The following is a 16,540-nucleotide window of genomic DNA, read 5'->3' as shown; positions in this document are numbered from 1 at the left end:
GGCAATGATGTTGGTACTGCTGTGCTTTTTACAAGAGTAATGTCTCAGATCTCTTTACACTAACAATTCAGTGTTGAGTCACTTTATGAAGCTTCAAAAGCTACAAAAGGTCAAACATGCATTTTTGAAAAATACTTAGCATTAACAAATTAAAAAGGAAACTCACCTGTAAAAATTTGTGGGGACACCCCATGACATAAAAATAGATGCGGGAGAGTAGTATTTCCCAGGACAAATAAATGAGAGACGCTAGATTCAGTATATTTAGTGTTTTCACACAGAATCAACTCACTTAAAAACATGCCTTGAAGCACTAGCAGCAGTGCGGAGCCAGCGGGAAATCAGGAAACCCAACCCTAAAGCTACAGGATGCAAGAACTGCTTGTATTTGAACTGTGGGCAGGTCCTGCCTATTTGCAAACTTTGCATGAGGTTAAGAACAGGTAAAATGGAGAGCAGACCAAGGGGGTGGGTAGGAATATAAATAAATAAATAAATAAATAGAGCACAAAGGCGTATGTAAATTGCTACTCTTGAAAAAATGTGGTAAGAGTTGTACTTGCAGGTTTTCAAGTATGCCACACTCGGAAGAAATAGTTAGCATTTTACCACCTTAGGCTATGTTTTTCTTCTAGAAGCTGAGCTATTTTTGTCTTCTAGAAGCTGAGCTATTTTTTAATTCCAGAAGCTGAGCTAGATCCTCAGTGGCTAAAGGGCATTAGCATGTATTTACACCAGGAAATGAAAGAGCCAGCCCTGCCTCTGAGAATGAAAAAATGTGTTCCTTATATATTTATTTGCCACCTGCTGGCAATGTAAAGAATTGTCCAGCAATCTGCACATATGAAACTTCCTTCACATAGCATATACAATATCCTACAATATCACATACCTTTGCGAGCACTGGAACTTTGTACAGGCATACCAAATCATGCCTAATGACTTACTTAATATTTTAAGTGATGAAACAACTGACACATTCAGATTATCTTAAATGATATTCTGAAACTTGTGTTTATATACAAATTCTCCAACTATGAAGGTTAAGATTGCATGGTGGCCATTTTCATAAAACAGGACTGCTTGGGCAACCTCATCATACCTGATTCCACTGAAGTTTAGAGTACAGGCGTGCTTCAGACAGGCTGCAATCCACAAAGACACCAACACCAACGAACGGAGGACTTGATACATGAAAAGCTGATCAAGGGGCCCTCAGCTGCCATGTGACACTTGTTTGATTTGAGAGCATCGCCAGCAGAAAACGATCTGAACAAATCCAAACGTTAATGTAGAAAGGTGAACATGCTGCACACTCAAAATCTGGAGACAGATACCCACTACAGGGCCGCTTCTGTGCCAGACAAGTGGTAGTGCGTTTTATTCCTCACTCAACTGGGCTATACTTAAAAACAACAATAAAACCCACCAGCTCCTACTGCAGTAATAATTTGGCAATGACCTTTAAAAGATATTTTTTTCCTGTTTGTTTCAGGAATAAATAATAGGCACGAACAAAATTTATGTTAATGCTGAAACTTCAATTTAGATACTAGGTGCAGAGTAAAACACATCATCCCTCAGCCAATACTGAGAAACTTAACTTCTCTGAACTCACATGGAAAACAGACAAATTACTGCCTCTTCTCATGTCCTCTGAAGAGAACTGCTTCATGAGTTTATTTTATTCATAGACAATTTAAAATACATTTTAGTAATGTTTCCCATAAAAATCTTACCAATAGCACAATAATGAAATCAGTGCAACCAAACTAAAAGGACAGAAAGAAATATTTACAATCATATTGTATGAAAATTGCAGGACTGGAAATTCTCAAGTGCAAAGGAGGCTGCATCCTACACAGATACAGGTATGTTTTCTTGCTTATACTATGAACCAGTACCATCATTACAGGCACGCCACACATTCATGCTAAATAGTCAGGTGACCAAATATTATCCTTAGGCTGACAGGCAAAGCTCCTCTACCAAATCCAGTGGGAGGCAGGCATCAGCATCCAAGGGCCAAACTTAGTCCTTCAGTTCCAGGAGTGTCACGTGCTGGGTGGAGATTAACTACTGTAAACCCAGAAACATGAAACATGGAAGAAGCGTATTAAAAGTATTTAAATACAAATCTTACAAAGAACTTAATAGTTTGCTTTATAGAAGATTAAAGACTATCGGTACATTTTAAAAGCACAAAATAGAGGGCCTAGTGCTCACTATTTAGCCTGAGCACAAGTTTTTAAAGACTATTTACACCAACAATATTTGCAGATTCAGCCATGAGAGCCTCTAAAACCAGTGCCAGAAAAAACAGGCTCTTGCAGCAAAAGAATATTAAAAAGTCACCATTCAAAATACGTCATTCTTAAAAACTACAAGAAGAAATCATAATGGAAGGAACGTGGTTGTTAGGCTTCCAGATTAACCAAAACTCCCAGTCAATTCATCTATATTCTTGAGCATATTGGAAAGGCAATCTCAATAATATTTACAGTAATTCTTGCCACTACCCATCAAAACCAAAGAGAGAACTGTTCATTGACTGACAGCACTCAATGCTTCGCACACAAACAGTCTCCAGTTTCTTGGGCAAAACAATCCAGTGTTTGCCATAGGATTTTAACTACGAGTAAACAAACTTTGTCTTGAAAAGCAACACATGTTAAGTGAATTAGTTTGTTCCATTAGTCTATTTTTAAACTACTACATCATATTTACCGAAACAGCTATGGCATAAGAGGTTACACAGCTAGGCTTAAGTAATACCGCAATCTGACACAATCCACTTGGTTATGCCCTGAACTATTTACAGTGAACTTGATTCAACCAAACCGCTTGGTTCATTAAAACGTCCAAAGAATGAAGAATACAAGTCCATAAAAGAACCTTTCCTAGGAAGATTTTTTGGGAATGATTTAGTCATGGTCTGCTTAATTTAAGATATTTATATACTGAAATACACCCACAGCCAAAAGCCTCACTGGAAACAAGTCCCAGCATCTACATGTGCATTAGCAAACAAAGGTCAGCCTGTGCCTTTGGACGTAGCAGATGGAAGGGAAAGTGCGGGGAGAAGGAAAGATGGAATCTAGTTGTGTAGAAAGAAAATCAATTGAGTTGAGATTTATTGACATACGCACGCACTTCTGAAGAACAACGAGCAACTGAAAAAATCATGATTATGAAATGGAGTTAACTTTAGCTTGATCCTTAAAGGGGGCAGGCTAAGCAAATGCAGATGACTACAGCTGCAATAGGTTTTTTAAGAGAATTAAAAGTCTGTATTGGCAAAATAGCTCCACATTCCATTTTGGCAAAAACTACGCTAGAACTAAAACTTTCAAGCACTTACATATTACCTGCTGCATCACTTCCAGATACAATTTAATACTAAGGGATTTTAACTTAAGGACATACAAGATAAAGTACTTTACTCAATACAAATGCTTATACAGGGACCTTGATCTAGAAAGGAAAGAACAGAGGCTACGAGTTTCAGAAGAATATAAATTGTGTTCCATTTATGCAGAACTTAAGATTTTCCAAGTTCTGTGAAAGTGCTGTTAAATACCACAGGATTGTTAAATACCAAACCCAGATTTTCTTCACTCGCTACATTGAAGCGAATCAGAACATGACAGGATGCTAAGCCTGTATGAGAAATGTGAATAAATATAACTGTTCCTGCAAACTTTGGTTTGCAGAATGTGACATCATAAGCATATATTTTACTGGGAAATCTTTAAAAATTACAATCATGATACTTCCGTTGCTATTTGTGGGCAGAAACTAAACCCACAAAAAGAAACTCTCTAGAGGCACAATATGAACATTTAAGCCTGATCATTCTATGATATCCCACTAAACCCAAAATTAAGTCAGATATAAACTCCTAGAAATCCATCACATGCTCAAGCAAGATAGATGCATACTAACAAAAGTAAACTAAATTAGTCTTCTAAATTAACAAAGAAGAACCAGAAAAAGGGAGATCGGAACTAAAAGCCCCAGAGTCCAATTAATACAGTTTTAAAGTGAGTTCAAAGCACTTATGACACTTAAGAAATCTGGCATCCACTGTCTTTTTGAGGTTTTATATCTGGTTCCTTCAGAGGCTTTACTTCTTCATCTGGTTTTGGTTTAGCCTGTGAACAAGAAAAAAAGAAATAAATACCCCAAGTACAAACCACTGTGTCTGCACAGCATTTATGCACGGCTAACTTTACATATCCTAAACTAGCAGTCCTTTCTCTTTTCAAAGCTGTAGCCTTTGACCAAAGAGGAAGGAAAAAAGCTGAACGTTGACTATTTCAGCATCCGTAAATGAATCATTTTCTTAAAAGGATTTTTCTATAGCATTCAGTCCTGTACCATCTCAGCATCTTATACACATCAGAGAACTTTCTCCTATTCAAGATTTGGAAAAGAATTACTCCTAATTTCTAGATGCCAACAGTGTGGCAGAGATTAATTGACTTGCCTCCTTGCACAGGAGAAATGTGAGCTCAGGTGGTAGCCTTGTGTTTATGCCCTTCACTGAGGTGGGAAGCATTACAAAAGAACAAAACATTTAAAGACAGAATAAAGCTAATGGGAAAGAAAAATGTGTAAGGTTATCTTACAGTGTCATCCTTTGGCCTCTTGGTGAGATCAAATGCATTAAGTGTTTCAGGAGTCCAGTGTGCATTCAGTGCAGGAAATTCAAAAGGAACAGGCTCTACTAGGCCATAGTTTGCTTTTAGTTCCAGCTGGGGAGCCTCTGCTGGCACCTTCTGAAAATAGCTGTAATAGAATACAGCAGTATATTGAAAACACAATGAACTCTCTCTGCAAGTCTCGTTTGCAATTCTAAAGAAAAACAATCTGGGCTTTTACAGTGGCTACCATTGCTGCTCTCATTCCATTTCATTAAGGCACCATCCAGAATGCATTCTCTCAGCAAGATTTAAAACAAAAGCAATTCCTTCTTGGTATTGTTCATACCCAGTTAGGTGGGTTCTTTCCTACTTGGTAACCATTATTCCCATGGCTTCAATAAGAAGACCTCCTCTTGTCTAGAAAGATGTTTAGAGAAACAGACAAACAAACCCCAAAATAAGTCCCAAGAAAAAGGATACAGACAGTGCTTTGCTTTGTTACTGCAAGATCAATCTTAATGTGCCACACTGCGTAATAGCAATGACATTGCAACACCCACAAAGTCTTGCTCCAACACAATCCTTTGTGTTTAGTCAATTCTCCTACTACATAGGTCTTCAAATATTATACAAATGGGAAATAAACATATTATGGAATACTAAGTCATGAGGAGAAGGGAGAAGGGAATCAGCAAAGGAGTTCTAAAGTCAAACTAATCTTGCTATTTCAAACCTTTTTGAAACTCTTTTTTGGAAAGGACAATAACAGAAATCCCTACTCTTAGCATTAATTATATGTAGACTGGTAAAGCTCTTAGCACCCTAAGCATGTTATTCATGGAAAGCATGAGTTTAGATTTCTCTGGTAGCAAAGCAGAACCAGCTATCAGTCTTCTCCATTTCCCCTCCATCCTCTTTTGTCTACAACATCCCAGCAGCAGGGAAAAGGTCATTAATGCAACCCAGTAGTCTCTGCAGGACTTTCTCTTGTGTAGAAGAGAAAGTAACTGAGGAATGAGGGAAGGAAACAGCTTAAGCTCTCCAGCACATCACTCCAACCTACATAGCTGAACTGGCATAGAACAGAGGGTGATAGCACAGACCCACAGTAAATCTGATAAGAGAAAAAACAAAGCCATTTGCAATTCCAAGTTACATCTCATACCCTAAAGAAATACAAGAACTGAAGAATAATTTACCATTCCACCCTGAAATAAAAGCAAATGAGGTATTAACAGTCCACACAGAGTACTGCACCAACCCCAAATTACTTACATGAAACCATTCTCTCTCTGGCATTTTTCTAGTGTGTTCTTGATCAAAGTTCCTAGTTTCCTAAAGAAGAGATGTCCAGAAGGTTTGGCAGTAGTCCCAGGCCCTTTGGTTTCTCCATATTCTTTGCACAATGCTTCAGCCTTGGCAAAAACTTTGCAAGAAAGGAACGTAATAAAAATCAGTTACATGAGTCTGTTAAAGGACAGTTCTGATCTACAGCCTGAGCTATAAGAGACATCAGAATCCATTCAGGCTTCTTACTTCTTAGAAACAAAAATAAACTAGCTAAAAGGCAGCAGCACTTCCAGCCAAGATTTTCTGCATCCAAAAAGTAGACTAGGAACAGGAAGAAAAAAAAAAAAAAAGATCACTTTCTGAGCAGAGAGAATCACAAAAGCATTCTTACTTTGGGGGCAAAATGCAACAGTAAGCCTGAAAACTGTGCAGCACAATAGGGAACAAGAATGGGGATGAAGGTATCCATGCAGAGCTGCTGTACAAAAATAAACAGCACTTAATATGGAGTGGGAAAACAAGCACTCTTCTTTGAACAGCAGGCATAGTAAAAAACACAATATTTGTTTTACTGCAAGTAATCAAATTTACTTTGTTCCTACTTAATTCTTTTCAGATATTTTTAAAATTATAGATTTCAAATAAGATGATTTGAGCATTTTTACACGTTGTGGTAAAGTTATGCAGTGCGAGCCACCAGGGTAAAACAGAAAAAGCTGCCTGTCTTTACACAATACAGTAGGAACAATATATTTCCACATGAGCAATAGTTTTGAAGGAGAAGGCTATTCAGAAGTCCTTGAACTACTCCAAACATATACATAGCTCTGCTAATCTACCTTTCAAACTAATAGGAAGGAAATAAACTACTGAAACCTGTTAAAAAAAAAAAAGAACAAAACCAAAAAAAAACTTTGAGAAATGAGTGATAGTCCAGATTTACTGTTTAATCTAAGACAAAGCCAACTCCAAAGCAGAAAATATTGCAGTAACTTAACACACAGATCAGAAAATATGCTGACCAATCAGTTCATATTTTTTTTTATGTGTATTGTAGGCAGTTCGGAGCCAGCCTTTAACAGGCTGAGAAATGAAGAAGAAATTTTCTGCAGCCCCTTTATGAAAGGCAGCCTTTGGGATGACAGATCCTTCCTTCCCTCCTCCTCCCTCCCCCCCCAAAAAAATAAAAAAATAAAAAGTATTCTGTCTATTTAAAAGTGTACTGGATTATTACCAGGCGAGAGATAAAAATCTTCAGTTTGTAAGAGACAAATAAACACAACACAACAAAATAGAACAGGTATGTCATCATCAGATACATAATCCCATCTCAGTCACACTTACATTTCTCTGATTCTTGGAGAGATCTAATTGCTTCCCCACATTTATCACTGGCCAGCAAAGTTTGACCATGGTAACAGTACGCCTAATGAGAGAGGACAAAATCATTACCAGTATCAGTGAGTACTTCCCACGTCAACTCATTTTGCTCTTCCTTACATCAGCTGTCTTTGAAGCTGCCATTCTCTGCAGATGGCTGACAATTCGGGAATGGAAGTCAAAGCAGCACGCACTGACAACAAAAGTACATTTACTCTGAACAATGCAGTTCAACACAAACACTTGAGCTGGGTCTAAAGCAATCTGCCTCAAGTCTAGCCAAGAGTAACTTGGAGCTTCATGAAGGCTTCCGCACCAAAAGCATCAGTACATAGTCCAGTTCCAACCTCTGTCTCACTGTCTCAGTGTGCAGCATTAAACCCTATCACAGAATGACAATGAACATCTGTCAAAGCAAAGCAAAGACTAAAAACTAAACCACCTTAACACTCAAAAACTGAGCCTGCAACAAACATCAGAGAATCCAGAAGAGAGACCAGTTCTACTGCCTGAGATATCTTGCTGTGGTCTAACAACTTTTCCACTCCAAGAAGCCCCATTCCTGCACACTTATGCTCAAAGACAATACTGTATTGCAGTGAGAACTGAGGCCTTTTTGCTATTAATCAGGAGACATTGAGTTTGAATACTTAGCTACTAAATACTGTAAGTTAAGGAAGAAGGTCATGAACTAATGTATACCTTGCCTATCTTCCTCTAATATCCTATCTCACAGCATATCAAGCATCAATCTGTCATTGTCCATATTACAGAAATTAAAAAGGAAAAGACAGTCAACTACTACAGCTCTGACCATCTCTTATTCTGAAGCTTGCTAATAAGACTAGAAGCTTTTAATTACAGGTTTAAAGTAAGAGAAAGACAACTGTTTTAACTGTGTAGTTTGGGCCCTTTTTTTTCCCACCATGAAATAACCACATCACATACTGTGACAGGATACAAGAAGTAACCAGCAATCAGCAAACGGAGCAGCTGATAATCCCAAGAGTGCCATTGCACCAGAGATCAGTCATGAAAAAAGGGACAGGACTTGGAATTGCACTTAACATTTGATGCAGCTTCACTCAAGGCTTTCATAAAAAAAGATGAGCAGCTCTGAATTATGCCTAGAATCAGACTTTGATAAAGATAATGGAAAACAAGTATTACGCTCAACCTGATTGGCTTCACTTAAAGATAGGTGATCACAGTAAATTCCACACTGCAGAAATTTCACCTGGCTCAACAAAAACACCTCAAATGCCCTGATATTGCAGTGTCTTTTCATAGCATGGAAAGAAAGTCAAGGCAATACATAACTCCCTATGCAGCCTTAGATAACATTAAGAATCGTGACTGTTATTAATCAAGTACTTACGTAGGCCATATAGAAACAGGTCTTCAAGTTTAAATATTTCCTCCATTTACCTGCATAGGCTGGATCCAAACTGGATAACGTTTGATCTGTGAATACATCTAATGTTACTCTTTAAGACTTTTTGAAAAAGAAAATCCCCCCCACACACTCAAAGACTAGAATTATTAAACTTAACATTGGATCTTAACTACAAAGTAGCTAGAAACAAGTGACATAAATTACTCCTACAAATAGGTAAAGAAACTATGAGAAAACCAAAACTATGCAGCTTATTGAGCTGTTGTGCAGTTGTTCCTAGAATCCCTGAAAGAGCTGACCACTACATTTGGAAGGCTAATTTTCCTAAGTATTTTTAGGCAGCATTTCAAAGTTGGATCCTAGCTTAATTTCAAGCAGCGACTTATAAAAATACTATGCCTGTTACAATATTATCTCTCATATTTATTCACGTACTTTTGCACTTTTCCCACTTGCCTTTGCAAAGCTACAGATCAGCTTGCCCAGCTGTGAGGACACAGAGAATTAAACTACTGCACAGCTTACTTGTCTGCATCACACTGCTGCCCAAAGACAGCCAAACACACTCCACTTATACCAACCACGTTTGTTGCGGTTGCTCATTACTGTCTTGTCTTCTCTCACCAGCATTTCATACCACTAAATACCCAATGAGAAGCATCATTAATATTGCAATGAAGTATGTCTGCTGGTAATAAACAGGTCACTGAGGATAAAAAACAAGACACTTACCAGCTTTTTGGTAAAAGTTAGCTGTTTCATAAGCAAGAGCAGCTATTAGACCTGGATTGTGTTTCAGCTCAATAGCCCGAGCAATTGTCACTGAAAAACAAAACAAAACAAAACACATTCCACACCACAGTACTAAAGCTTAATTGAAAACGTCACACTAAATTAGCAGAGACATTTTAAAACCTTTACATTAGCAGAAAACAAATATGTTCTCACAAGTGAAGCAAACTGCAGAATGAAGACAGACCATTTCTTGAATAGAATAATTTCAAATTAATAGGAAAGCTGAAAGACTGTTAGTCTGAAGAGTAAGCAGTAAACAGAAGCTGCAAATATTTTAAAGGAAAGGAACTGGGAATTTACATTAGGCAAGTATGGAATATATTGATATTTACTGCATGAAAGTAAAGAAGAGGACACATATTTCTCCATAGTTAAATTTATAGTATCAGACTGATTTGGGGCATTTTTCTCCTAAAATTTTAAATTAGGTTTCATTAAAAGCAACCATCTCCACTAAGCCACAGTACTTCAGAAGAAAAAGCTGGCATTGCTGCAAAGCAGACTTCACGAGACATCACAGAAGTCACAGACAAAGACTAGCATTTCCCAGCCCCAACAAACGGGTAGATTTGAGGATACCTTCTTGAGCTTCTGCTTGGCACTGTATGATGTAAGAGTCTATAAGTCGAGCTTCCAAATCTCTTCCTTTTTCTACAGGTGTAATCAATTTTGGAATATGGCTTTCCTAAGTATAAAGCAAGTCTGAAGTCAGTTTAGGTTTAATATCACCGTCACCAATGCAAAACACATCCCTTATTCCTAAATGGATGGAACACTCAGTGAAGGTCCCAAGACAGCTGGCCACACTGTTGCAGGTACTAGTAGGTAGACAGACTGATTACTCTTCCACTGCCAGTGAGAAAAACGGATCACGTGGTTAACAACATATATATATAACAATACTCCTCTTCCCTGTATCACTCAGGTAGTCTAAAGCATTGTTTTATTCTGTAATCTCATCAGGAAAGCAAAGGCTTTTCTAAGACAAAAAGTCAAGTACTCAGAGACAAATATCAGACAGCAAAGAGTTTTTCTACCTTCAAATGCTTAAAGATCCCAGCTGCTATCTTCAGACTTCTATGAACATCTTTTGCTTCATCTTCTGTTATACTAAGGAAGGACAGAATATGGAGTGAATCACAGAAATTTTCATTGGAAAGGACCTCTAAGTGTCGTTTACTGAAACATCCAGCTTTGGAGCAGGACCAAGGCTGACAGTTGATCAGGTCAGTTATGGCTTTGTCTAGCTGAATCTTGAAATCCTTCAAGAATGGAGATACCCCTCTCTCTCTCTCTCTAAGTAATCTGTCCCAGTGCTGTGCTACCTTCATAGTAAAAACTTTCTTGTCATGTTCAATCATTAAATAATCAAATAGAACTCACTTGAAAAAAGAAACACAAGACCTTGTAATGACTTTTAAGTAAAAAGGACCCTCGATGTTAAAAGTCAAAGCTTTAGAAATCTGCAGGGCTAAGCATCAGCAGAGTTGAGATTTTAAGAATCTGAACTTTGTACTTAGATGTCTAGAGCAGGAAACAGGAAGGCTTTACTCACAACTGACACTTTCTCTGTACCATAGCCAGATGGTATCAGTACTCTTCGTTCACAAACAGAAGAGGGGACTGAAGTGCACTTGCACATTAAAAACATAAATGAAGGCCAACTGCTCCCTTGAACATCTAATGTCTCAGCTGGACAGGAACTATAGCAGTCAAAATTCAGAACCTATGATTTTTGGTGTAATATTGCTGCAATGGAATTACTAAGAAAATAAAAATACTTACTCTTCTTTTCCAGCAAGTCTTGATGCATATTTTGTGTACCACAGAGCTACATTAAAACCCATGGAAACCAGTTCAAATACTGCATCCTGCTGGGCACTAAAGAAAAACAAACAAAAAAACACCACCCTAAACAATTTAGTATTTTCAGTTTTGTTCTGACAAACTCTCTGCTGATAGTTCGGCAGCATAAGCAGGCATTTCTCTTCATAAGGCACTTTTCTTGAACAACGCAACAATTCCCAATTCAAACATTCTTCCTTGCGGAACTGACTAAAAGATTTCTGTTTTTACTTATTCCCTTTAAGAGTTCGTAATTTTAATTTCCCGCATTCAAATGCCTACCCTTCCCATTTGGGAACTTTTATTTTAAAACAGTAACTTGAGATTTGTTTAGCTTTGGGTGTGGCTGACATTTTTCCTTTTTTTTTTTTTTTTTTTTTTAAATTGCACATTTTGTGGAAAGCCTTGCTCTGGAACGTCTGCTTTAAAAGTTGTAGCTGTTAAGTTAGTAAGTCAGAGCCTATTACATCTCCCTCAAATGAATGCTATTGCAAGTATTTATGTAACTGCAGTCAAATGGCATGGGCAAATAGCAGGAAGTTTCCTAAGCTAAAAACATGCCTTTTGAAAAGACTGCAACTCATAAGCACAAGTTCAGTATAGCCTAGGAGCTAATTATCTTTAAAAAGAATGGCGTGAGAGTGAGGAGAATAATGCTGGCACCAGAACAAATGTTCACACCCATGACAAAATCAGAAGAGAGTCCTAATCAGCAGGTCATCTTCTAAGGGGAATAAAAGCTTTGAGGAAGTCAAGCCCTGCTTCTAGATTAAGTATGCTAAATGTGTAAGCATGGTTATACAGCACAGTTACCTACGATATAAAGAGACAATTGAATAATCCAGAAGGTTCCCTCCAGAGCTATACTCCTACATAAAGCAGAAGCTTTGTTTGTTTGTACTAGGAGTGCATGTAGTAGGAGTTTCAGAAGAAATCAACAAAATCAGACCTTGAGAAACATCTGGACTTCAGAAAAGAAGTCAGAAAGTAGTATTGCCAAAAGGGAAAGTTTTAAAATGCAGTAATCTATCCTTTCTTATTCAATTCACAAATGTTCTCAAGGTTCTTTTTTGCACTGTTCTAGCCAACTGTAGGTCTAGCTTGTAGATCAACTTAAAAACAATGAGTCTTCCTACCACTAACATGCATTACCACCTCTTTTTATATAAATGTGCTTCAGTATGTACGCCTTAGTACACTTCAGTACACCTAACACAGTGTGGCAACTATCAAAAACACAATGCAACAAATTTTTGAAAACTACTCCATGTGTAACATTTGCTGTATACTTTGTAGCATTTGCTACATTTTCAAGTTTTCCTTCACATGTTCTATTCCATATATGCACAGGTGACAGCACAAAAGGGAACAGCTGCACACCCTATAATCATAAAAGCATGCATACCTTGGAACATGCCCTTGTAATGTGTCTGTCCACTTAAAGTTCTGAATATATCGCAACTTGCATTCTTGGGAAGAGCCATCCAGTGAAAGGATAAAACCTACGTAACAAGGAAAAAAAAAAAAAGTACTGGCAATATCAAAGTAAGAAACAGAAAGTAGGGATCAAATGGGGATCAATGAGAATACAAATAAAGAAATGTTTCTTGTTGTACCACTCAAAAATCCACGTTACTCGCTGGGACTTTTACACCTCAATATCTTGAGAGGAAGACTTGCAAAAAGACAACCTTGCTGTGATTAAAAACAAAGTGTGATTAAAAACGAAGTGTACCACTGTGGAGTGGCAGCCCAGCAGGCTTTTCCCTGACTATGGCAGGCCCCTTCCAACCCGAGCCACTCTACGATTTTAAGTCTTGATTGCTTAAGGAAAACCTTGCAGCTGTCTCCCTGTCTCATCTGGTGACTAGCTGGGAGTTTGACAGAGTTGGGTATAGGATGGCTGTGGCTGCTCACAAGGAGTGCCTGTCCCTGCTACTGTAACGATGATAGGGAAATTCCAGGGAAAGCTGCCTGGTCAACAGGAAGAAGAAAAAAGGCTTACACGCATGGACTCAGCTAGTCGTCAGGGCTACAGGAAATTGCTTCTGCATGTCCAGCTGCCCAGAAAGCAGCAGTCAGTGGGGATGGAGCTCATGCTATGGAATGTTCAAATGTCAACGTATGCAAGGCTAAGAAAGATTTTTTCAGGGAGGAAAAAGACTGGTTTGGGCCTAGTCAGGTCTTACAGACTTCAAGATCTCGAGACTTGCAACACCATCTATTTGGGCTACAATTTTCATTTCTGACACGTTTATAAAGACAGAAAATACTTGTTTCTTTCATGTGCAAGAGATTTTAGTGACCAAACATAGTGCTTTCCTGAAGAAACTCTCCAACTCTTATCTGGAGTAACTTTGACTGTTATCTTATTTTTCTAAAATGTTTCATTAGCTTACACCCCTGCAAAGACTGAGGGAACTACATCAACTTGAGCTGCTTCACTTTCCAGACTGAAGGGTAACACATTTTTCATCAGTCATCTGATTCCTGTAAACCTGATCCTCAGTAACTTGTCTGAGCACCTGACTGCTACAGAGAGAGTCATAAAAATATCATCAGGAGGAAGATTTCAAGGGACTGCTCCATCACAGGTGACCACCTGCTGAAAATATGGATGCTACGCTAATGAGAAACTATATATACCCAAGATAAATAGCAGCAGAAGTGTAAACTTGCAGTAAGTTCTATTATCTAGTATTAGACAAACCAGGAGTTTACACTGAAGAGGGACTCCTAACAACTAAGCAACAGATTCAGTTTATACCTGAGCAATTCACCACAATGGTAAGAGACAGACATTTCCTCCTCCAGAAGGGAGAACGAGGTTAAAAGCAAGAGGACTGCCAATGCTTTCTGCTGTCAGGTCACAAAGGACACTGAAACTTGCAGAAAGGGCTTCACAAGAGCCCGTGACTGGCATCAAGCACAAAAACCATGAAGATACCTGGCTTCCTGAGAACTGCAGAGCTTCTTACATTAAGGTTAGCTCAACGGACAATCTGAGAAGTGTCATTAAAACACAAACTATATACTTCTAGTTTTATTAGCAGTTTTGTGTGTTCTTACCTTGTAAGAGTGAGAAGTACAAGTCAGTTGCGTTCTTCATCATTTCTGGATTACAACTTGAGTCTGTAAATAGCTCCAATAGTCGCGTTCGAGACAATCGCAAATCACTGTATGGGGTGGAGAAAAAGAAAAAAAATATAGAAAACCACTAAGTTTAACCTGAAAACACACCGTTAAACTCACCCATGTCTACCACCACTCTTCTGGCTAAGGAAGCTAGGCATGCAATTTAGCTACCTTAACACAAGGAAAGCTGCTTTGAAAGAAAGATGTCAATCAATACTGAAAAATCTTCCTTTCACCTCTGAATACAAAAGGTTGATTTTCTTAGTTTAAAGTGTAATCCATTGTGGACAGATACCAATGGGTAACCGGTACTTATTATTTTAGTTTGTGATAGAACTATAGATTAATAAATGTTCCCTGAATAAATCTCCATGAGGTTGGGCAAGAGAAGGAAAGAAGTAGCAAGAAGCATTCTTCAACATTAGAATAGGATAAGCATATGAAGAGATAAGAATAGATCTACGAAGACTGAGAGCTCTTCCCATTATATTCCTAGCAACAATCGAACATTCATGTCTTACTTATGGAAATTACTTCAACTAATCTTTTGCAGAAGAATGCACAGTCATCAGAAAGACAATGAAATGTTTAGTCTTTTGCCTCTGAATTATTATAATAGGTCTTGCTGCGTACTAAGAAACTTGAAAACTGGATAATTCATTCTTTGTAAATAAATGTTTGGCGTTATCAGTGTTTCATTGTCTCCCAGCCCACACATTTCCAGCTATCTTCAGAACAAAAACTGAAGAATAACCATCATTTTTCAAGAGGTCCTCCAAACTGCCAGAGACAGGCTCAAGTTAACGACAGGCACACTTACTTGCAGATCTTTGATGCAGCTGGAGTGGTGGCTACCCCGTAAAAATTGAAGGGGACGGGAGCTGTAGCCTTCAAAGGGTTGCGATGGAACCAGTGAGTCATTTTCGCTCTGTAGTGTTGTTTGCGTCAAGTCTGAAGTGTGGAAAGAAGCGAGTGCCTGTAGGAACAGAGACAATTGGGTGCTCCTCAGCTCACAAAAAAAAACCACCACCAACAAAAAAACAACAACAACAACAAAATCCAAATGTAAACAATAGGAAAAGAAATGAATGTGAGCAGTTCTATATATAATTACACTAAAGAACGTTTTCCACTTGAAACATTAAGCTTTCATGGGCCTTGTCCTCATCGTCCACATGCTTAGCTTTAGAATTTCATTCTGTTAAAATACATATTTTTTTATGAGGTAACTATTTTAGGTGGGACAAAAAGCTCTGCCTTCTTTGTTCTATGTCCCTACACACCTCCTTACTTAAAAAAAAAAAAAAAAAAAAAAAATTTCTCTCTTGTATAAGGCTGAATATTTCCTATGTCATTTACAGGCATATCTCGGTTCATTACGATCATTACGTTGTGTCTGATCGATGCGTTATTAGCCGTTACTGAGGCCTATTGATGCCGATGAAGGTAATTGTGTAATAACCATTAAAAAAAACCCTGGATGTGTTTACAACAGAGCTGGAGGTGTGGTGGAGCGCGGCCAGAAGGGCCTATCCTTCCTCTTCTCCTTCAGTTCCAGGACACCTAGCTCCGACGGGCAGCCTGACGGGGGGTTTCCACAGGCTTCCAGCAGCGATGCCCGGCGAGAGGCCGGCTTACAGCAAGCCCAGGAAGCCGTGCGGTCTGTACCGGGTCACAGCAGCAGCCTCCTCACGGCGGGGACACACAAAGGCTGCCCGGGACAAAGCCCGGAGGGGCCCGGCCCGGCCCCGGCGGCTCCGTCAGGCGGGCAGGGGCCGGCCCGGGCGCCCTCCCCCGGCCGCAGCGAGGCCGCTGCGGGACCCAGCACCGCGCCCGGCCGCAGGCAGCGCCGCTGCCCCCCTCCGCCCCTCCGAACCCCCCCACGGGCAGCGCTGCTCACCTGGGGGCCCTGCGGTGGCGGGGAGGAGCGGAGCGGTCCCCGCCCGGGCTGGGGCTGGGGCTCGGTGACGGTGGCGGCCGGGGGCGGCGCTCCCCCAGCCGCGGGCGGGCGCTGCCGCCCCGGTAGCGATGTCGCGGGCGCGGCCGGCGCAGC

The 16,540-nt window shown here is 39.4% G+C and overlaps 1 protein-coding gene across 1 annotated transcript; it reads right to left on the bottom strand.

Moving 5' to 3' along the window:
• Positions 1-1,620: 1,620 nt before the first annotated feature.
• Positions 1,621-16,529, bottom strand: BROX (BRO1 domain and CAAX motif containing). The gene is made up of 13 exons (XM_082756032.1): positions 16,388-16,529; positions 15,308-15,463; positions 14,422-14,528; positions 12,758-12,854; positions 11,293-11,388; positions 10,545-10,617; positions 10,087-10,192; positions 9,445-9,534; positions 8,695-8,780; positions 7,281-7,362; positions 5,922-6,072; positions 4,632-4,791; positions 1,621-4,154 (listed from the first exon to the last, which is right to left on the bottom strand). Exons 2-13 carry the CDS (start codon positions 15,406-15,408, stop codon positions 4,068-4,070), a joined length of 1,236 nt encoding a protein of 411 aa, XP_082612158.1. The 5' UTR covers positions 15,409-15,463; positions 16,388-16,529; the 3' UTR covers positions 1,621-4,067.
• Positions 16,530-16,540: the final 11 nt, after the last annotated feature.

This window comes from Aythya marila (assembly GCF_965140915.1).
Source record: "Aythya marila genome assembly, chromosome: 3".
In the NCBI taxonomy this organism is placed as follows: Eukaryota; Metazoa; Chordata; class Aves; order Anseriformes; family Anatidae; genus Aythya; species Aythya marila.
This window is presented reverse-complemented; position numbering and strand designations above follow the sequence as displayed.

What these genes read in the sequence shown, in the direction of transcription:
- BROX (XM_082756032.1), bottom strand. Translation starts at nt 15,408, where the DNA reads ATGACTCACTGGTTCCATCGCAACCCTTTGAAGGCTACAGCTCCCGTC. An exon ending in GTACTTCTCACTCTTACAAG is followed by an intron (nt 12,855 to 14,421) that starts GTAAGAACACAC and finishes CTTGTTACGTAG; the next exon opens with GTTTTATCCTTTCACTGGAT. An exon ending in AGACTTGCTGGAAAAGAAGA is followed by an intron (nt 10,618 to 11,292) that starts GTAAGTATTTTT and finishes GTCCTTCCTTAG; the next exon opens with TATAACAGAAGATGAAGCAA.